General features: G+C 34.6%; 1 protein-coding gene and 1 long non-coding RNA gene across 2 annotated transcripts; one reads left to right on the top strand and one right to left on the bottom strand.

Annotated features, from left to right (window-relative positions):
* The first annotated feature begins 245 nt into the window (after positions 1 to 245).
* Positions 246 to 2014, top strand: LOC111203914. Its single transcript, XR_002656326.2, has 2 exons — positions 246 to 1299; positions 1789 to 2014. It is a non-coding gene; the product is annotated as an uncharacterized LOC111203914 (long non-coding RNA).
* Positions 2015 to 14883: 12869 nt separating this feature from the next.
* LOC125587334 lies at positions 14884 to 15393 on the bottom strand. Its single transcript, XM_048757590.1, has one exon. It carries the CDS (start codon positions 15391 to 15393, stop codon positions 14884 to 14886), a length of 510 nt encoding a protein of 169 aa, XP_048613547.1.
* Between the last annotated feature and the right edge of the window lie 8889 nt (positions 15394 to 24282).

Genomic DNA, 24282 nt, shown 5'->3' with positions numbered 1-24282 from the left:
CCACTAAACTATGTATAATAAAACGTTCTTTAAAAAATTTTATAAATATTTAACAATATTTTTCTTCATTTATAAAACATTTTATAATTGTGTATACATATATAATAAAAGTTTTAATAGTTTTTTTAAAACGTTTATAAAACCTTTTATAAATATATAAATGAAAACATTAAAAATAGAAATGAGATGAAAATATTTTTGATGTTTTAATTTTTTTTTTAGGGCCGATGATTGTTTTCTTGTAGTGAACAATGTTTTCTTATATGTTTCCAGTATACAAAAATTCGTATTTGGCAAAATAGGTGAATTAGAGACATAGAATTTTAACAAAATAGAGTTAGAGTTTTTGTTTTTGATGAGATTCAATAGAATTGATTTGGTTTGATCAATAGAAAGAAGATTACAAGCTGAGTCTTGCAGATTTCATATGTATAGATACTTGCATTTCACCTTTGAAAACCTTTGGAGCTGTTCTCATCACAATGAGTTCTATGAAGTTCCGTACTTTACCTAAACCACTTCGAAAATATTAACATTATATATTGTGCAATACTTTTACCTATAAGAGCAATTTTTCTTGCATGTGTACCGAGTTAGATTATACTCCTGGATTTATTTGATTTCATTCAAGGCTTTTGTTTCTGCATTGACTCGACCCTTTTATCTCTTTTTTTTTTTTTGTGTTCGACAGGGTGAACCAAGTTTCTACCTGTTTGGATTCATTATGTATTGCAGCCACAGCTGCGAGAGCGCTGAAGTAAGTTCTTCAAGGAATTTTCCTAATTTTTACAGTCCACCTTGGTCCAAGATTCTACAGGGGCTCATTGATTCAAAACTTCAAAGCACCTGCTGAAGGAAGGTGCCATCTGTAACTAAGCGTATTCAACTTCACACGAAGTAACGACCACTTCAAATTCACTGACTCACCAGTTTCCCTTCGCTTCAACAACCAGACCAAATTTGTTAGTCCCATGGCGGTGGTGTTAAGAACACCGTGGAACTTTCCAGAGGGACAACAGATCCGAAGGGCGACAGAACTTTAACGGCGGCGTTTGGGAGAAGGCTACTCACAAGGAGGTGTACGGCGTTCAAGAATAATTAATATACCTTGAGGCTAAGGTCGTTTGAAGACGGAAGTGAGACGCCTCACGAACATTATTCTCACGCGGATGATGGTCAACGACGTGGATATGGATGTTTTGGCTAAGGCGAGACTGGATGATCTCGAGGCTTTGAAGCTTGATAAATGCTCAGGTTCCTCTCTACCAATGGACTTTCAGGATCGTTTAAACACTGCAGGTACTGATTTACTTCTTCGTAGCTTTCAGATATGATCTTAAAGTTTAACACTAACTTTTGCAACTCTCTTTATATTCATAAGGACAGTTCTAATTGCCTACTCTGACTAGCACAAGATTGCTGCATTTTGGGTCTTTGCTTTAGTTTCATTGCAAAAAAAACCATATCTTAAAAACTGTTTCTTTGAAGATCACATGTGTCTTTAGCTCAATTGGGTAAGTAGAAACTTTAGTAGTTTATTTGTTGAACCTTAATGGCTTTGTCGTTGTTATGCCTTCAACCTAAGCAAATTATCAATTGGGAAATTAGAAACCTTGGTGCGGACTGTATTCGGTTAATTAGCAAACGTTGATATATGCCATTTGTAAAAGAATATCTTTGGTAATATATTTGTCACACCTGCAATTCTGATTTGTGTTCAGCTCAAATGGTAAAGATTAGCTTTGGTGATAAATTATTTGAACATTATTTTATTCAAAATATGTGCAGTTGAAGACCATATATAAAGGAAGAAGACTTTGTTGAGTAAGGATCTCGGAAAAATTGGGTTAAATCAATTTTTTTCTAAGGAACTTGAACCCTTTATTTTTAAAGTGTTTAATATTAGAGATGAGCAATATTTTCTGATTTTGCGGACATGAGTTAGATGGAATGGGGTAACATTTTTTGACATGGATGAGAGCAACAATTATTTATTCAACTCACTAGCGCATCATTTCTTCTGACACTATTTAATCTGCCACAGTCCACAGATCTTGGTTCATATCAATATTATTGTCCAACTGTGTGATATGATAATATCATTCACAATCCAGGTCTTCCTCTACGTACCATATGCTTCTAACACTATTTAACATGTTTGATGAACAAAATTTTGTCAGTCCATTTGCTATCGTGTATCTGATATTCATGAATCAAAAATACAATATAAAAAGAAACTAAGACTGCATGTGTACTTAGAAACTAAGAAACTAGAAAATATAGTTATTTACTTCCTTTTTTTATAAAAAATATCTTTTTGGTACTTTTGTTTAATTTTTTTTTTTATATTTTCCAAACAATATTAATTATATCACTACAAGAAAACGTGCCCATAACAACGAACATTTACGACGAAAATATTTCGTCGTAAATTTACATGGTCTTTACAACGAAATTACGAGGAATCTAACTTTCGTCGTAAACGCCATGTAAATTTACGACGAACTGATTTCGTCGTAAACTCCATGTAAGTTTACAACGAATGTACGTTGAATGAGAAATACGTCGTAATCATTACATCGACATTACGACGAAGCATGTTACCGTTATATTTAGGTGAAAACGTGTATTCAATGTGATTTAACTTACCTAATTTCGTCGTAAAGTCGTTGTAAATAATATGTTAAAACCATGTAAAATCAATGTAAGATATTCCTTGTAAAATCGTTGTTATATTTCAACTACCCAACTCGAAAATTTCTCTATATATATGTCATTTCTCACAACTCTCTTCCTCACAACACACAAACGGGAGAAAAAAAAATCCGAAAAAAAAATCAGAAAAAAAAAGATTTCAAAAAAAAATCTAAGAAAAAAATGGCCGGTGGCGGTAGTATTTACGAGTTACGGAGTTGGATGTATTTGCACAAAGATTCCGACGGGAGGGTGACGAACGCATTTCTGAGCGGGCTAGAGACATTCATGCACCAGGCGGGCTGTACACCGATCACACAGGAAAGCGGTAAGATGTTCTGCCCCTGTCGGAAATGCAAGAATTCAAAATTTGCACGTAGTGAAACTGTATGGAAGCATTTAGTAAACAGAGGATTTACACCACAGTACTACATTTGGTATCAACATGGAGAGGGTTATGGGGGAAATGAAGCTAGTAGTAGTAATAATAATTTTGAGGATGGTCATCATAGTGAAGAACCGAATCATTTGCATAATGAATATAATTATCATCAAGATCATGAGCAGATGGTAGATCATGATAGGGTTCAAGATATGATTAGTGATGCATTTTTAGAAACAACTACAACAATAGCTGATGGAACTGGAAATGTAGAAGAACCTAATTTGGATGCAAAAAGGTTTTATGAAATGCTAGATGCTGCAAATCAACCAATCTACACTGGTTGTAGAGAAGGTCTCTCTAAATTGTCTCTAGCAGCTAGGATGATGAATATTAAAACGGATCATAATTTACCTTAGAATTGCATGGATGCATGGGCGGAGTTGTTAAAAGAGTATTTGCCAGAAGACAACGTGTCTGCTGAATCTTATTATGAGATTCAGAAATTGGTTTATAGTCTTGGGTTGCCTTCGGAGATGATTGATGTTTGCATCGACAACTGCATGATCTACTGGAAAGAAGATGACAAGTTAGAAGAGTGTCGATTCTGCAAAAAACCACGATTCAAACCGCAAGGCCGTGGGAGGAATAGGGTACCGTACCAAAGGATGTGGTACCTACCAATTACAGACAGATTGAAAAGATTATATCAATCTGAGAGGACTGCTGCATCGATGAGGTGGCATGCGGAACATGTCCAGAGAGATGGTGAGGTTGCACATCCATCAGACGCAAGAGCGTGGAAACATTTCAACAAGGTACACGCAGATTTTGCTACAAATATTCGGAATGTCTATCTTGGGTTATGCACCGATGGATTTAGTCCATTTGGAATGTCTGGTAGACAATATTCTTTGTGGCCAGTCATTCTTACGCCGTACAATTTACCGCCGGATATGTGCATGGAACAAGAATTTCTATTTTTGACCATATTAATCCCTGGGCCGAAGCATCCAAAACGGTCTCTTGATGTTTTTCTTCAACCGTTGATAGAAGAGCTAAAGCAATTGTGGTCAGAAGGGGTGAGGACGTACGATTGTTCCTTGAAAAACAATTTTACGATGCGAGCAGTTCTGCTGTGGACGATAAGTGATTTCCCTGCTTATGGGATGTTGTCTGGCTGGACAACACATGGAAGATTATCTTGTCCATATTGTCTTGGATCGACGGATGCTTTTCAACTGAAGAATGGTAGGAAGAGTTGTTGGTTTGACTGTCATCGTCGCTTTCTTCCACTTGCCCATCCGTACAGAAGAAATAAGACATTGTTTCGGCACAAAAAAATTGTCAGAGACGGTCCTCCTCCATATCTCACCGGCCAGCAGATCGAAGCAGACATTGATTATTACGGAGCTCAGGAAACAGTTAAAGTTGGAGGAAATTGGCATGTTCCTGGAAATATGCCTGATGGATATGGTGTGTCTCACAATTGGCATAAGAAGAGTATATTTTGGGAGCTACCCTATTGGAAGGATCTTCTCTTACGCCACAATCTGGATGTCATGCATATTGAGAAGAACTTTTTTGAGAACATCATGAATACATTACTTAACGTCCCTGGGAAGACAAAAGATAACAAAAAGTCAAGGATGGACTTACCTGATATTTGCTCAAGAAGTGAGTTACATATCAAGAGCAATGGAAACGTTCCTGTTCCCATCTTCCGGTTGTCATCAGAAGCCAAAACAACCTTGTTTGACTGGGTTGCATCAGAAGTTAAGTTTCCTGATGGTTATGTTTCAAATCTGTCAAGATGTGTTGAACGAGGTCAAAAGTTCTCCGGAATGAAGAGTCATGATTGTCATGTGTTTATGCAACGACTACTTCCATTTGCTTTTGCCGAGCTCCTTCCAGCAAATGTCCATGAAGCACTTGCAGGTAATTATAAAACGTTAATATATATACATATGTTATGAAATGTTATTAATTTGATTACTTTTGCAATATACAGCCATCGGCGCTTTTTTCAGAGATCTCAGCACACGTACGTTCAAGGAAGAAGTCATCGAACAACTTCATCATAACATTCCGATCATATTGTGCAACCTGGAGAAGATATTTCCTCCTTCATTTTTTGACGTCATGGAGCATCTAGTTGTCCACCTACCGTATGAAGCATTGCTTCGTGGACCTGTTCACAACGGATGGATGTATCCGTATGAGCGACAGATGAAACATTTGAAGGGGAAAGCAAGAAATCTTGCAAAGGTGGAAGGTTCAATAGTTGCGGGAAGTTTGACAGCCGAAACATCTAACTTCACATCATACTACTTTGCTCCAACTGTTCGTACGAGGAAAAGAGTTCCTAGAAGATATGATGATGGTGGAGTACCGACATCATATCCAATTGATGGTGTTCCTGACATTTTCTGCGAAATTGCACGGTTTGGTGGTAAAACGAAAGAAGTATGGTGGTCATGTGAAGAGGATAAACATAGTGCCCACACTTATATTCTGCTCAACTGCGAGGATGCAGTGACCCGTTACTTTGAAAGGTAAATATTTTTGTGAATGTTAATTATATGAATTGCAGTTAATTATGTATGACTTGATTATTTGTTTAATTTGCAGCATGTTTGTATCTCAAGTTGAAGAAGCAATACCAGGAATATCTGCAACTGATGTGGACACACGTAAAGATAAGCACTTTGTCAAGTGGTTAAAATCACAGGTACGTAATATATCTCATACATTGATTAATTAAGTAAGTGTTTTGATACTTCAATATTAATTAAGAATAACTGCTTTTTGCAGGTTGATTATGACGATCCTTATTATCCCGTATGGTTTCACGAATTGGTTCAAGGTCCAGTTGCAAAGGTCACCACATCACCTATGTATTTCACACGAGGATTTACCTTTCACACATACGAGTATGGGAGACATCGGGCAACGAGTAACTACGGAATATGTGTGAAAGGTGAAACGGACTTTTACGGGATCTTGCAGGAGATTATTGAAGTGGAATTTCCGGGGTTATTGAAGCTAAAATGCGTCCTCTTCAAATGTGAATGGTTCGATCCTGTTGTGAACCGAGGGATTCGGTATAACAAATTTGGTGTTGTGGATGTCAATTTTGGGAGAAGATACAACAAATTTGAGCCTTTCATTTTAGCTTCACAAGCCGAGCAAGTAAGCTTCCTTCCTTATCCTCGGCTTCGAACTTCCGGGATAAACTGGTTAGCTGCTATCAAAATTACACCTCGTGGACGCATTGTCGCTGGAGAAGAACCGCCCTTGCAAGAAGAAGACGCTATCAATGAAGTTGAGGTACCAGAACAACCAACTGATGAAATCCTTTTGATCGACCCGCAAAACTTTCAATATGAAGATATTCCCGAAGATGCGACAGATGAAGCACGTGAAGACGAGTTCGAGAGAAGCGACGATGATGATTGTAATGATAGTGATGAGAACGAAAACGATTTAGAGTGATGTAATATTGATGAGAACGAAAATGATTTAGAGTGATGTAATATATGTCTCTAATGTTGTATTTCTCTATTGTAACGTATGTTTAAAGAAATATTGTTTTTTTACCATCCTAATGTATGTGTAACAAATGTTGTTTTATATAATATGTATTTGTGTTAATTTTAAAAAAAAATATTTGGAGTTTTAGGGTTTTAGAGTTTAAGTTGGAGAAAGAGCACAAAGTAGTAGAGAAGAAGAGATATGATGTTAGATGATATGTGACTTTGGGGTATAGGGATTTCATTCTCGGTGTTTAGGGTTAAGCGTTGTAAAATCGTCTTAAACCGATGTTTCGACGTAATTTCGTCGTAAATGGAAAAACGCGGGCCTGGTAACTTCGTCGTAAACGTGGGCCTTGTAAATTCGTCGTAAACCGATGTTTCGACGTAATTTCGTCGTAAATCGAAAAACACGGGCCTGGTAACTTCGTCGTAATGTTACGTCGCGTTTACGACGAAACATTTTCAATATATTGGGACGCCGAGACGAGGCTGCCTCGTCCATTCCTCCCAAAATCCTCTCCTCTCCCTAAGGTACATTCTCTTACCTCCTTTTTTTTTTTTTTTTAAGTTTGTTTAGGTTATTAATTAGTTAGGTAATTAGTTTAGGTGATTGTTTAGATAATTAGTTTAGGTGATTAGTTAGATGACGAAATCCTATAGTTTAGGTGATTAGTTAGGTAACGGAATAATTTTTTAATTATGTCGTCATAATTGATTAAATTTATTTAATTTTTTTTTTAGATGGCTCCTAGAAGGAAACCAGCAGCACCTACTTATGCCCAGTTGTTTGGCGATGGTTCCGGTACATCTTCTTCCGGTCCATCGTCTTCCGATACAGTTCCAGACTCTCAGACTTCTCAGAGATTTTTTTCGAGTCCTCCTCTTCCACCGCAGATGCCTCCACCTCCTCCTCCAGCGGCTGCACCTGAGCCTGTCCCAGAAGGTGCAGTTCATCCGGATTTGCGTGTGCCTTCATATGCTCCCTTCGCGAGATATACGGTGGAGGATTTGCTTGCCAAGCCTGGACGGGAGGGTTTGGATGTTCTAGACCCCGATAGACCCCGAGGAACTTATTGGTAATTTATTAATTTTTATTACTTTAAAATTTAATTAATTTTTATTTTGTAACGGTTAAATTGATTTTTTTTTTCAGGTTTGGGGCTAACAACCGTGTTAGCCGGAGCGTTTCGGCGACGATTAAGGGTTACTACGACGGGGCATACCCGAACTGGAGCAAGACACCAAATCACGTTAAGATCACGTGGTTTAAATGTTTTGCGGTAAGATTTTTAAATTTAATTAAATTTTCACTTTTAAATATATATATATATTTTTAATATTTATTATTAATTGTAATTTTTTCAAAATTTTTATGTTTCAGAAAAAGTGGCATTGGTCTTTGGGAATCACCGAGAGGGTGAAGGCGGAATTCGTTGCAAAGGCAAAGATACGCCTCTGCAACACAGTCTCTGATTGGAAGGACAAGTGGGAGATCTACGGGTATGAGGGAAAGCCCACTGAGCTCACGACGGATGTGTGGGATGGCCTCATCGCCTATTGGGAGCACCCCTCTTCGATCAGAAAGGCCAATTCGTGCTCGGCTTCTCGAAGGACGAAGGATAAAGATGGTCATTTGCCCATGCTTCACAGAACCGGACAAAAACCTCATGCAGGAGTCCATCTAGAAGCTGTAAGTTTTGTTTTAAATATATATTTTAAAATATTCAATTAATATAATTTATAATATTTAATTTAATTTTTTTTTGTAGTTCGCAACTAACCCAGGAGTCTCCCGATGGATTACCAGTCACATTGTCCACCCAAGAGGTCGACATAATCTTCGAAGAGGTAACTTAAAATTTTAGTTTACATTATTTTAAATATTTTAACATAATTAACTATATTAATATATGTTTTGATTTTATAGGTGGCTCCTAAAAAGAAGGGACGGATAGTCGGTATAGGCTCTGTTAACGAAGTTGCAAGGGCAACTTCGTCATACACTTCGAGACGGGATGAAGAGACTGCTCAGATGAAGGCTCAAATGGATAGTCAGAAGGCTCAAATGGATAGCCAGCAGGTTCGTTTAGACTCTCTTGAGGATTTACTAGACAAGATGGCCGTGGGAAACCCGGTTATGCAGAGAATGTTGAGTGAGAGACGAGCCGCTCTTGGAATGCCACCACGAGATCCCCAAGAGTCCGATCCAACCCATCAACAGCCGAGCAACCCCACCAACTACTTCGACAATATGTAGTTTTTTTTTCTGTTTGTATTATAAATTTAAATATTATTGTATGACTTTTTAAAATATGTTTTCCAATTTCATATTTTGTTTTAAAATTTAAATTATTTTAAATTCTGAATATTAAATATAAATTAAAATCTATTATATACTAATTAATAATAATATAATAAGAAACGATGTAAACTCCTCGTAAACATTACATGGAGTTTACATCGAATGTTTACTAGTGATTAACATCGAAATATTTACGAGGATTTTACATCGAATTGTTTACGAGTGATTTACAACGAAAGTATTTACGTGTGCTTTACATCGAAATAATTACGTGGGCTTTACGACGAAGTCTTACGTGGCGTTTACGACGAATCCTTTCCCTGCGCTTTACGAGGAATACATTTCGTCGTAAACGTAACGAGTCGTTTACGACGAAACCTCCGTTACGACGGACGTTTAACAACGAAACGTCTTTCGACGTTAATTCGTCGTAACACCCCGTTTACCACGAATTTACAACGAATACTGCCCTAGTAAAAAATATGTTTTCTTGTAGTGTATAGTCAATTTAAATACATGTCTATAAGTTATGGGAAAACATAATTATAAAAAAGTTCTGAAATAGTTATTAACCTCAATGATTGGATATCAAAAAGTGATTTTTATGTTTGTCTAAGCTGTATCAAAAACTCGGATTTCACAGTAATCAAAATAAGATTATTACACATTTGAAAATCATATCTATCATATCTATCTATCCAAATAGATGAAGATAAAATTTAAGGATCTTTGACAGTTTATGAGTACAAGGATCATACAACTTTCATGTGTGTTCAACTTCAATTGCTTTAGTCATAATTTACCTATTTCTTTTATCCAGTTATAGGTTAAACAATCATGAAATTTTATTTAGACAATAAGTATACTATTTACAAAATTAGGATCATATATTTACATGCAGTGATAGCCAAAAACTCAACAATCTTTTTTGCTAAAACTACATAACTAAATATCTAACAATATACAATAATTATTAAAGCATTAGGAGATAAGTAAATTTTGACATTTTGAAAAATTAAAAACATTTAATTATGATATGCATTTTAACATTTACATATATGTATCATAAATATAAATACTATAATAAATTAAATTAAGAAAATAAATAAAAATCTCGGGCGTAGCCCGGGCTTACCCTAGTATTATACACACACAGATTGTTTATGTAATTTTCTTTGATATTACTTGTAAGATATGTAATATGTATGTGTTTATGTAATTTGTTTTAATTCGTGTTAAGTTTGTTAATTGTATTCTTATTTTTTGTGAGATTTATTTAATGTATTTTTCTATTGTGTGAATTTTATTTTAATGTAATGTAATATTTATCTTATTTTATTTCATTTTAGTGTATTTAAATTATTATAAGTTAAGTTTAGTATATGGATTTTTGTAAAGAGATATCTTTTTTTTTTTGATCAAATGTAAAGAGATACATTATGCATGCATGTGTATCTATCTAGGCATGGACCAAACTATTTGGCTTTTTAAATAAATGAAAAAAAATTAGGTCCATCAACAAATTACATTTTCGGAAAAAAAGAAAGAAAGGAAAAACACTTTCGGAAGATAAAAATATGTAAGTTGTAATTTATGTGCTGAACTTGACACATTAGGGAAGCAAACCCGACTAGATCATCTCTTATGATGCAGAGCTGGCTTAGGCCTGGACATTTTTACCTCAACTCGAAGTACCTACTTAAACCCGAACCGGAAAAACCGAAATCGAATCCAAACTGTTATACAAAAATATTCAAACGGGACTTATGAGCTTAGTACTTTGGTGTTTGGTTATAACCCGAACCGAAATCCGAACTACGATTCGAAGATATATGAAATTAGTTAAATATGTTAATATTTTTATATATTTTCAGATGATTTAGATATTTTAGAATATTCAAAATATTTTTTTAGTTTGTTTTAATTGTTATTTTGAATACTTTTTAGTTAATTTAGATAGTTTAATTAATTTTAATTAGATTTGTAAAAAAATTATATATTTTGAAATTTTTTTTTGTCAATTTTTGAGGTTTAAAAAATATATTTTTGGACGATTTTAAACATTGGTTATATTCGATTCGAATCGAATCCGGAAGGAACCGAACCGAAACTGATCTGATAATTAGTAAAACCCGAATAGTACTTATGAGACCATCACTTGGTCGCTTCTTCTCCTTCGTATTCTACGTCTCATAATCTCCTCTACTAAGACCATCTCCAACCCATACCTATTTTTTCCCCTATAATTTAAAATAGAATAACTCTATCATAGGGTAAGTTTTGCTCCAATAGTTTACTTTATAATAGAGTTACTCTATTATAGAGGAGAAAATAGAGTAACTCTATTATAAAGTAAACCATTGGAACAAAATTTACTTTATAATAGAGTTACTCTTTTTTTGTGGGAATTATAGAGAAAAAAATAGGTATAGGTTGGAAATGCCCTAAACAACAATGAGCTTTCTTTAATTGGGTCTTTTGATTCTTTACTGCTCAATCAGGCTTTTTATGTGATTCAAGATTGGCTTTGTAGCTTGTTATCTCTAGTTATGCTGTTTTGTTTCTGTATTATGTTGTTCATCAAACAGTCGAGGATCCCTCTGGCTATTATCTGATTACTGTTGAGCATAATTCTGGATGTAATCGCTTAGACCTTTTTATTTTAATATAATTGTTTGGTTGACAAAAAAAAAAGATAAGCTTTGTAACTATAGCCAACAGATTTGTAAAACATTTTAGGTCTTTATTTTAATCTAAGTAAGCAGTTTAAAAAAAAAAGAAAAAAAAGAAAATATATCTCTAGAGAACGAACAATAGATATGTGGTCTAGATAAAATTAAAGCAACATGCCCCTAATTAATTAAGTAGCTTTGTGGTTTGGCCCTTCTGCTCCAGAGGCAAGAATTGATTGGACAAGATCGTAAATACAGTTGGGAGTTTTAATAGGTTACCAGAGTTTTCTAGCTATAAAAGAAAAATAATTAATATTAATTTAAGGAATAGAACATAACCTAAAACAATTTCTAGTAATTTATTAATATTTTAATTAGGATTTAGGCCTTTATATCTTAATTAACTTATTTTTCGTTCAAAATCTATCTTTACGAGTAAGGCTGGCGCGTATCGGATTTCTGTAAACTCTTCATTGGGAATAATCAATCGATTTTGTCTAAGCTTTTGAGTTAAACTCTTTGTTCTTTGTTTTAGAACTTTTCTTGTTTCTTGGTGAGTCATATCCAAGCAAACACCTTCTCTAAATCGTTGGTCTTGTGAGTCATATCAAGCAACGGTTCGAGATTCTTCTTTTGGTGGACTTGTGAGTCATATCAAGCACCATCTGAAGTTGGGAATATCGAAGGCCAATCCGCATACTTCCTGAGACCCTTCAATCCATCTAGTTCTCCATCTGAAGTTCATATCCAAATCTGATCCACTCGAGTGAGCCGATCTTAGGGTTCTTCATCTGCTTTCCTGGCCGTGTTTAGGCTGCTGCCAATATTTGCGGTTTTCGTGATCTATGTTTCAATCTTAGTAACATAGGATTTACGAAAATGAATGAGCATCTCGTTGAAAACTTTTTTAGCGGTTAGGAATAGCCAGGGATGATCAAGAGGTGCCAAGGATGATCAGGAAGACTTGCCAGGTGATGAGATTTTGGCGACAGATCGAGGCGCGAGAGGAAGGATGGTGAGACCTAGGAGAGAGGCGGATGGGCGAATTTCGAATTTTGGATTTCGCTCCATCTCTTTCCTTATCCGAGATTCTTTTTCTACGATTGTTGTTAGATTTTCGAAGGTTGTCAAATGTTGCCAACTTTAGTTTTACGAAAGTTTTTTCAAAAAATAATATCGAATTTAATTTAACGAAAGTTATTCCGCAAAATGTTATCGATATTAATTTTACGAAAGTTGTTTCGTAAAAGGATGTCGAGCTTAATTTTTGCAAAGGTTATTTCGCAAGATGGTGTCGAGCATAATTTTACGATATTTGTTCCGTAAAAAAGTTTCCAAGTTTTGGTTTTACGAGAGCCATGACGAGATTAATTATTGCAACCAAACTTAATCAGAAGTTTTTCTCATATTCGTGGGATTGATCCGTGGAAGTTTCGAGTAGTTTTTTCCGAAGTAAGATTTAGGTGACAAACATTGACAACTCGCGGAATTTGTTACTATGGAAGTGATACTTGAATTCTTACGAAACCTTAGGCTTCATAAAATATTTTAGCGGTGGGGATACGATCTCCCGTTTAGCTTTATTTAGTCTTCGGCAGCCGTTTAAGGTTTTGAGTGATTCTACAAAAATTAACATTGTTTCTCTGAAAGTTATTTGGAAGAAGTACGGCCGTGGGGGTTTCATAACCGATTTGCTGCGCTTCCTTTTTCTATGATAAATCTAGGGTTTTTCCGAAAGATATTTGGAGTAAGTACAGCGGCGAGTTATGTACCCGATTTGCTGTGCTTCCTTTTTTCCGCGACTAACCTAGGGTTTTTCCGCAAGATAGTCGGAAGAAGTACAGCGGCGAGTTATGTACCCGATTTGCTGTGCTTCCTTTTTTCCGCGACTAACTTAGGGTTTTTCGGCAAGATAGTCGGAAGAAGTACAGCGGTGAGTTATGTACCCGATTTAATGTGCTTCTTTTTTCGCGATTAACCTAGGGTTTTTCTGTGGTTTTTTTGGAGAGGAAGTTTTACTTTTCCAAAAAGTTTTTGGGAAACGTGTTTTGGTAAAACTCTTACACGTTGAGATTTCTTTAGTTCGGTAATGAGCCAAACTTACGAGGTTTGATAAGATTTATCGTTTCCCTTTATGTTTAGAAAGAGAAATCGCGAGCTCGTTTTATTGCATTTCCTGTGGCGAAAAGTCGCGGCAAGGTTTTCGATTTTCTTAAGAACTGTGGCGTTTGCGTAAGCGTTGGCCATAGGAGCAGTGGCGGCTGGAGTTGTCTTACCAGCGTTGTTGCGAACTGCGATTTTTTCTTTCGTATTTCCAGACATTGTTTTGATCAAGCGTTTTGCGGCTATGAGTTAGAGTAATCCGTACCCCCCCCCCTCCTTCTAGCGCCAAACTATGGGAACCGAAATTCACACCGTCGATTTCCGTTAAATTAGGAAAGTTAGGAAAACCCTAATTTTCCAGAGGTCTCGGATCTCTGCTAAACCACACGCCAAGCAATCAGAATACGAGAATGAAAACGATGAAAATATAAGAAATCGTAAAGAGAAAGCAAAAAGAAGTCTTATTCCGAATTTACGTATGAGCGTTTATAACAAGGTAGGAGCCTCGGCTACAAGAGCTGTTGGCGAGTTCCCTAGTTCTAATAACCTAAGACTGCAGAACCTAGTTGAGTCGCAACACGAAATAACAAAAACGAAAAGTTGTCTAATTGCTCTAAGTGCTAAGTTTGCTCTGGTCCAGTTCTCCCTTTTGTGCCTCTCGCCTAGGACTCCTTATATACTCCTCCAAGGTCGGTTTTAGCTTTTCCTTTCCTGCCCTTAAGCCGTCTTAAGTGAAAAATGGAGATATTCCATTTTTTCCGATCTTCATGTTTATCCGCGGAAACTTAACATTTTTTCTGCGGAAACTTATTTTTATATTTGTTTTATAATAAAAACATAAACCGCCATAGTATCTACGAGCTCATTCTTAAAGAATTGTAAGTGGGCTTGTAGTCGCGTTTTAGACTTCGTTGGGCCGTCTTTCGACATGAAACGTTTGTTACGATTTTCTTTTGGAAAAAAACAAGTTCTCGCGGTTTTTATCGTAAAGTTTCAACGGTAACTTTGATCGGAATGATCTGAGAAATGATATGGATGGGTACATGGGAGATAGCATTGAGGAATAAACGAGAATGCACGGATTTGGGTCTTACCCGTTGATCGATGTCTGAGATAGTTCGGTCGCTACGTAGCGACCTGGTCCGCGCTGGATCGGTCGCTACGTATCGACCGAACGAAAGGTTTGGTCGGTCGCTACGTAGCGACCGACTCGTTCGCGGGTCGGTGCTCTTCCCACAAAGTCACAAGTTCAGTATAATATGTTGATACATCCATTGAACCTTGTTCAGTCTTACTCAGCTTTTGTTTAATATCAAAACCCCTCGGTGCATCATCCGGTTTGAAACGAGCCAAGAGATTCTTCGATATACCTTCAGCGGTATTGATGAATAACAAGCTCTGACCAATATTCTTGGATACAGAGTTCATCAGCCATATTGCTACCATATCATTGCAACGAGACCAAGCACCATAATCACGGTAAGTAGACGCCGGTTGAATCACCGTTCCATCAATAAACCCAAGCTTGTTACAGACATTCAACGCCATACGCACAGAACGCCTCCAAGAATGAAACTCAGATGCAATAATTAAGCGATCAGTAACAAGAAGAAGACCAGCATGATCATTATGATGTAGATAATACGGATTATCATAATGATCCATAGACGATCTCTCAGATTGCGGATGATTCGGATTCGCCATAGATGAAAATTAAAGAATCAAATCCGTCAAGAACCAAATCAACAAAGATAACCAAGAGTCAATCGAAGAAGATGAGCGAAACAAAGCGCGAGCTGTACGATGAAATCCCTAAACGCGATACAGAGAAGATTGAAGAATCGCGAGAGAAGAGATATCGGAAAGCTCATCGTGAAGCGGAAGATCGTTATTTGTACTCTGATACCATATTAAACTTGATTATCCGGAGCTGAAGATCCAAGTACAACAATGGTGAGGGCTCGAGAGAGAAAGATGAAGTTTCTAGAACTGTGAAAGTTTGTTATCAACTTTCTTTAACTGTATAAACGTCTATATATATCCAATCTGGTTAAGCAAAAGGAAACTTAAACCAGAAATAAATCTAATAACCGGAATCATTAAACCGACCACTAAACCACAAAAGGAAACATAAACCAGAAATAAATCTAATGACCGGAATCATTAAACCGACCATTAAACCATCCTAATAAGTATAATTAAACGAAAAGTTGATTAAAGAAAGAGGATTAGTCAGAGCAAAATTAGTGAAATGTCCAAATGATTGAGGGAACAGGTGTCCCCTTTGGCAACGACTATTTCAGTCTTTTCTTGTTCTGAATTAATTACTTGATCTCAACCAACTAATGACATAAGTTTTTTTTTTTTTTGTAGAAACTAATGACCTAAGTTTTAAACACCAAAACTATGCGATTTTGGAATCTTGATGGCATGTTTGTAAATTATCCAACTTTCCCTGGTAAAAAAACAGTAAATGCAAATTTGTTTAGCATAATATCAAAAATTAACATGTTAATAAATAAATAGAATATGACGTAACTAATTGAAGCAATGTCAAAAACTAATTACTTGTTCTGAAATGTTTGTCACTGATTGTATAGAATGGTTAACTAATTGAAGAAATGTCAAAAACTAAATAAAATAATATTAGATACGATAATGTGGTTTACGCATTAGCTTTAGATTTTAGTTAGTTAGATAGAATAGAACCAGTTTGGACCAATAAATTATAATTGTATATAATCACTTGTACATCGACATTTTACTCTCAACAGAATCAGTATTCAAAATTTTCAAGATTTCTTTTTTTTTCATCTTTATCTTATTCAGGATAGCTTCAGTATGTGTTCAACATCAAACCTCAAATCTACTCCGTTCCTAAATGTAGGATGTTTCAAAAAAATTTGATGTTCATATAAGATGTTTTCAACTTTTTAGGTAATTTTTACTTTGTTAAAAACGGTATAACCAATCATATTTAATAATCTATTTTGTAATTAGTTGAATACAAATATTTTATAGTTTTAATAATACTTTCTAGATAAAAAAATAATTTTCTTAATATGTGTTTTATTTTCTAAACATCTTATATTTAAGAACAGAGTGACTACTGAATTACGTATACGTGATGTCGTGAAATCATTCCATGATTCCATCATTTCACAAATTATCAAAAACTGTATATTCATCTTATGTAGGCTTACCAGCCCAGTTACAAAAGGCCCATTTTGTTGTAACGTATCTTCTGTGTATCGTATTCTTTGGAGTTTAAACCGACTGTAAGTCCACAAAGAGCCTTTTTAGTTTTGTTATTTTTAAACATCGCCAACAAGTTCTGCATTATTCACGTGATCACGTTCCCATCAGCAGTAGTAACTAGTAACCCAATCTTAACATGGTATATCACAAAGGAGTTAGCTTTACTAACTTGGTAAACGCTTTGACATTATATATATCTACCTTTGATCCAATGGCAGCTACGCCGAGAGTATGTAGGAGAAGGCAAGAAGCTCACGTAGATTGTTTGTTCCATTGACTCGATCTAGAGTCTGCATTTCACGTCAAATTTGAAACCAGCAAGGCTGCATGTCCGTGTAACATTCCGAATTGTGATATATAAAAAGGTTTAAGAAGATTGATTTGGTTATCTATGTCACCAAAATTGATTTACATTTTCTGTCACACATCCGTTTAGAACTCCAGAGTTAAGTGTGCTTGAGTTGAAGTAGTAGAAGGATGTGTAACATATCGGAAAATGATTCGCGATACCGTGTGAATGATGCTAAAACACGAGAAAATATCATGTTGTGATTGCAGGGTCAGTAGACAAAACTCTAGAGCCTTGAAAAATTAATGCACCGTCCGTCGGACGAGATGGAGCCCAAGGACGAGTGAGCGGACATGGGTGGCCCATTAGCCGTGGGCGGACGGACGTTACAATTAGTATCAGAGCTGGTTAGTCATCTCGGTTCTCACCTGAGAGGCGTCTTGAGACCTGTCGTGGGGAAAAACGAGGACGTTGCATTCTTTGAAAGGGGGTAAATTGTAACATCCCAAGTTGTGATATATGAAAAGGCTTAAGATGATTGATTTTGCTACCTATGTCACCAAAGTTGACTTACATTTTCTGTCACACATCCATTTAAAACTCTAGAGTTAAGCGTGCTTGAGCTGGAGTTGTAGAAGGATAGGTTACCTATCGGAAAGTGAATCGTGATGCCGTGTGAGTGAGACCAAAGCACAGAGAAAGGTCATGTGGTGATTGTAGGACCAGTAAACAAGACTCTAAAGCCTTGAAAAAATTAACGCTCCGTCCGTTTCCGTTGGACTGGATGGAACCTCCAGACCGAGTGAACGGACGTGAGTGGTCCAATTAGCCAAGGACAACGGGGCATTACAGTTCGCTTCTTGTGTCAGAATGATTACCGTTGAAGAGAAGAAGTACGTATACATACTATGCCACGTTGGCACATACGTGGTTAGCTGCATGCACAAGTAGTCATGTTTAAAAAATAAGAAAAAAACTAAGTGGGGAGTTGGACCTTGAGCTCTAATCACTAGTCTACCACGTCTGGTGGTCAAAACTGATCATGTCTGCATGACTAATATGGCAATTCAGCCCGCAGAAGCAGCTCATCATGTCCGAACGATGAAATATATAGTTGTATTGATCAAAAAGTCTTTAACTGATCTAGTAGAGGACTAAAAACTCTTGAGATCTCCCGTAAGTGTAGATATACTCTCTCGACACTCGAGTCAAGGGAGCCTAGGTACATACATGGCCAGTCTATATATTTCAAAATTTGCTTTAGGTCCTAAGTCAATATAGAAAATATAAAAATGATGAAAATTTTTAATTTAAAATTTTTAAACACAGTCATGGGCCCTAAGCAGCTGTTTATGTTGCCTATCACGTACATATATTCTTTATATATTTCTTACATCATATGTGAGACTCACGATTGACGATACAATCATACAACTCTTCATAGTTTGTCTGACAAAGTTTCACTTTGAAAACTTATATTTGTACAACAATTAATCATATTAAATGATGAATCTTTAAAAGATACTACTCCTGAGCTAACCATGTAGTCCGGACCGGACTCAACTTAGAAATATATCACTTGACCGAGTACCAAAAAATATATCAACTTAGAAATATATCTGTCTTGACCGAGTAACCGGACTGATATCACAACGGGAGGCCGGGACTGGACTTGGCGAGGAGAAAATGTTGACCAAGGCACACCAATTTAAAGGTGTTAACATGAAAATATGTTATCTATTAAAATAAAAGTCATGACTTCTTTTATGTGTGATTTTTTAATTTTGGACCATTATTTAAAATTTTTATTAAATGTAACTAAGACTAATAATATATAGAATCTTTAAACTACTTTAATCATAATATTTTTTGATATTTTTTCATTTTAAATATAAATATATTTATTTAAAATATTAAAAAATCTGTTTTAAGAGATTTTCACAAGATCTTCATTTTCAAAACTTTTATTTAAATATTTTAACTAATTTTAAAATTAGTTTTGAAATATTATTATATATTAATATATTCAGTTATCATTTTTAAAATGAAAAATAAAACATAATATCTTATTTTTATCTATTGTAAATCATAATCAATTATATTAAAATAAAATTATTATATTGAGATAAACATAATAAAATTTTTATTAAATTTATATATTTTATTTTCATAAGCATAAAATATTTATGTTCAAAAATAAAATATAATACGTTGATAATACGGATTAATATTAGCAAACTTTATAATACATGTATAAAAATTAAAATGTATTTCATTAAAGCTAATAAATAAAAAATTTGTAACTACTTTCAGCCAGCGGGGAGGATGGCACTACAGGCAAAGACCGTCTGGCGAAAATCATGATATCTTTTCATTTTAAATATAAATATATTTTTCGTTTTACACATGGATGCAGAGTTACCACCTTGGTTTACAGAGTCTACATGAGTCTGTGAATTTTTTGCTGTAAAAAAAATATAATATATATTTATATAATATATTCTAAATATTCTAATAAATATGTTTAAAAATATTTTAACGATATCGTAATTTTCAAAAAGTTTATGTAAATATTTTCACTAATTTTGTAATTAGCAATGAACTATTATTATGCATTAATGTATATTAAGTTGTCGTTTATAAAATGAAAATTTAAAATTATATCCTATTTTTCTACTTTATAATCATAATCATCAAGTTAAAATACAATTATTATATTGAACTAAATATGATAAAAGTATATTAAATTGATAAATTTTATTTCGTAAATATGAACTATTTATGTTAAAAATATATACTATTTATGACAGAACAACTTAAAATTAGTAAATTATATAATACATGTCTAAAAATTAACATATTTTAGACTTTTTTATATACATAATATATTATCTAATATGAATAAGCACAAAAAATATTGGTAAAAAAATTCAGTTTTGAAGGATGGGTCAGAATTTAGCATAAATTAAATACAAAATAATTTTAAATATGTTTTCTCATGAATATATTAATTTTCTTAATAACTAAATGCAAATAAAATAAAATAAAATAAATATATAATAAGAAGTGACAAATATATATACGGTTTTAAACAATTGATTAATTATACTCCATCCGTTTCTGAATAAGTGTCGTTGTAGAGAAATTTTTTCGTTACAAAATAAGTGTCGTTTTCGATTTTCAATGCAAAATTTATTAGTTTTATTCAGTAATTTATTTTTTCTATTGGTCGAAATATATGGTTAGGTGTATTGGTAATTGTGTTTTTATATAGGAAATATATAAAATTAATTGTTTCCTTAATACGTGTGCACAGACCCAAAACGACACTTAATATGAAACAGAGGGAGTAATAAGTAAATTATAAAATTATTGTATTTGAAATAGTTGTATAAACATTCAAGTATATGATTAAGGTTAAAAATATATACCACTAATAATCTATAAAATACATACCCGCGCGGTTGCACGGATCAAGATCTAGTAAGAGTTTAAAATCTGAATATAACAGAGGGCATTTCCAAATTTTTTTTTTTTACTAAACGTTTGGCATTTCCAATTGTTACCTTCGTTTTTTCTTTCAAAATAAAGTAAAATTAAAATAGGTTTGTGTTTTACTCCAATAGTTTTCCTTATTTTTTCTTCAAAAAATATATTCCAAATACATTCTAGTATTAATATTTATTACTAGTTTTAATAATGTTTGTTATTTATAAAACTTACAAATTTTATCAAAATAAAGTTTTCTTTTAACTAAACCTTATTATATGCATAAATGTGGTTATTCATTTTTGGTATTTTTAAGTTGTAAGTTCTTTTGTCTCTAATTTACTAATATTTAAACAAAAAAAATTGGCTGAGATATAGATAAAACAGCCATAAAAACCTTCAACTTTCAAAGCCAAAAAAAACTTTCAACTAAAGTTTAAGCCATTAAAACTAACTTTTTAGTATTGGCCATTTTAACTCCCAATTTATCTTGTCTAATTCCATCAAAAAAATTTATCTTGTCTAAGCCATTTAGAAACCCTAATTAGTCAACAGTTAATTTGATTAAAAAAAGTTAACAGACGTGAAGTCCTTAAAGCACATCGTTTATACTAGACATGTAATCTGATGATGTCGTTTTGAATATCATTAAACACAGAATCTATCCTCTTATGAAACCAAAACCCCTAAAATCTTAACCCTCATTAACTACAAGAAATAAACGAGGCTACAAAATAGGTTCTGGCTCAGGAATTTGAGGGATGGCGAAGACAAAGAGGTTTGGTCGGGTTTGTTATACTAGGGAACTTGAACTGGAAAGTGTTAGGAAAGCTAGAGAAGATACAGTTGAGCAATATAATCAGGTTTATGTCTCTCTTTGGCTTAAAACTCTATGACGTTTTTGTCCCTGATACGTATGACTTCGCGAACGTTAAATATTTTTTTGCCTTTTGAAATTAGCTTTATGCTCATCCGTAGACGCAGCTTGTTCTCATCAACAATTCTATCAATTGCTAAGAGGTAGGAACAAAGAAAACTCACTTTGAGAACGTTAAATATTGTTCCTGAGATCACTGTGCAAGCATCCTAAAGAGGTTTCAGCTTCTAAGAATGAAGTATGAAGACTAGAAAACTATTGAGCTTACATAAAAAAGATCATACACTTGCAGTTTGTTTTCAAACGATGTGGTTTAAAGACTTCACTTCCGTTAACTTTTTTAATTAAATTTAACTGTTGACTAATTAGAGTTTTTAAATGGCTTAGTCAACACAAATTGGAAGTTAAAATGACCAATATTAAAAATGTTAAGAGTTTTAATGGCTCAAACTTTAGTTGAAAGTTTTTTTGGTTTAAATTAAATTTGAAAGTTGAAGGTTTTTACGGTTGCTTTCTCCGGAGATATATAATAACTTGTTGTTCAAAAATCATCCTCTCCATCGTTTTATAAGTTTTCTATAACAAATTCTATGTTGCGACGTTTATAGTTCTTAATATATTCTCGCTTGTTAATTTGATTACTTATAAATCTTGTTTTATATTTTAAGCTTACTTAGTTCTTTCTTCCATTAAATGATTAAACTATGTAAACTTTATATATGAATAAATTATACTGTTCTTTTATAAACTGTATTAACATTTATATTAAAGGATTTTCAAAGAGTTTTTCAACACTAAAAAGGAAAAAAAAATAGCAAAAAAAAAAGTGAGAAGAACTCACATCACACCATAAAACAATTGTCACTTTCTATTAGTTCGATTCTTACACTACTACAAGAAAACAGCGACATACCAAGGGAAAAAATCGTCGGTATATCGTCGGAATAACGTTATTCCGACGACATACCTACGAAACAAGTCCTCGGAAATAATTTCTCGGAAATTCATTTTTCCTCGGAAATCCCTCGGAATTTTCCGACGGAATTCCGAGGAAACAAATTTCTGAGGAAACTCCGAGGACCACCAGTTCGTCGGAAAGCTCCTCGGAATATTTCGATGGACTTTCCGATGGTCCAATCCTCGGAAGTTCCGACAAAATGTTCCTCGGAATTTTCTTCGGGAATTTCCGAGGAACTTGTTCTTCGGAATTTTCATCGGGAATTTCCGAGAAACGGAGCCCTCGGAAAATTCCGAGGAACGAGTCCCTCGGTATATTCCGAGGAATGAGTCCCTCGGTATATTCCGAGGAACATGTCCCTCGGTATATTCCGAGGAACATGTCCCTCGGTATATTCCGAGGAACATGTCCCTCGGTATATTCCGAGGGTTCATTTCCTCGGAATTTAAAAAAAAAATTATATATTTTTTAAAAAAATAAATATTTGAAATTTAAATTCAAAAATATAAAATTAAAATTAAAATTAAAATTGAAAACATATTAATTAATATTCAAAGTTGTACAAATAAAAATAAAACATTCCGAGTTTTTGAAAAAAAAAAACTACGGGTCTGGCACGTTCGGGAACACCTCGTTCGGGTACATCCTCTGCATCATCTCCATCATTTGCTGGTTCAGCCTCTTCTGTGCCTCATAGCCCGCCTGTTGAGCCGCCATCTGGGTCTCCAACAAAGATATGCGATCATCATTGTCCTTCAACTGAGCCGTAAGTACTTCTGGATCAACAAAGGGCGGTGGTGCAGAAGAAGGAGGAACCGACCGGGTGCGACGACCCAAACCGACCAAACGTCCCTTCTTATTTGGAACCAACTGAAATAGAAAATAGCCAAATTTAAATCAAGAAATAAATGAATTGAACTTTAAAAAAAAAGAACTTACGGATTCAACGATTTCGTTGATTCGAAACCAGGACAAGTTGGTCGAAGTCGTCGAAGCGTCATCCTCGGTTTGAAGCTGAGACACTTCGTCTTGCACCTCAGTTTGAACCAGGGTGACCACTTCCCTCACAAGACCGTCATCAATCTGGCCGGTCTTCTTGTTGGTATACGCCCTCTTCATTAGGGCGAGATCATCAACCGGCTGGCCATCATTTTCTTCCGCCTTGAAAAAAACATAAATTAAAGAAACATTAGAAATTAGAAGAAATGGACAAAAAATAAAATTTCAAAACTTAAATAATTGAAGAAAAAGCGCTAAACTTACCATGCGATCCCCCAGAGAGGCAATAGATTGAGCACCCAAATTATGCTTCAAGACGCCTTTCCCTTTACGGCCGCTCCTGCGGTTGGTGGAGTTGGTGGAAGTAGTTTCTTTCGTCTCTTCCTTATCCCAATGCGCACACAACTCCGTCCAGACCGTGTTGTTTATCGACTTTGGGACCTTTTAATAAATAAAAAAATTGTTTAATAAATTAAAAAATTGTTTAATAAATTAAATCGAACCTTGTTGATTTTTCACTTCTTCTTCCACTCGTGGATCTGCTTCCTATAGTTGTCCATAACTTTATGACGAAGTGGTGATAGATATAGAGCGTCTCATCAGAATTCCAGTTGAAATCTTGCTAAAAAAAAACACAATTAGTAGAAAATATATATTAAAGATTAAAAATATAAGTAAAAAATTAGAATACTTACCGCAAACTGACGAAACCACAGATGCTGC

This window comes from Brassica napus, chromosome C5 (assembly GCF_020379485.1).
Source record: "Brassica napus cultivar Da-Ae chromosome C5, Da-Ae, whole genome shotgun sequence".
In the NCBI taxonomy this organism is placed as follows: Eukaryota; Viridiplantae; Streptophyta; class Magnoliopsida; order Brassicales; family Brassicaceae; genus Brassica; species Brassica napus.
Note: the sequence above shows the minus strand (reverse complement) of the source record. Positions and strands in the feature narration are given on the sequence as shown.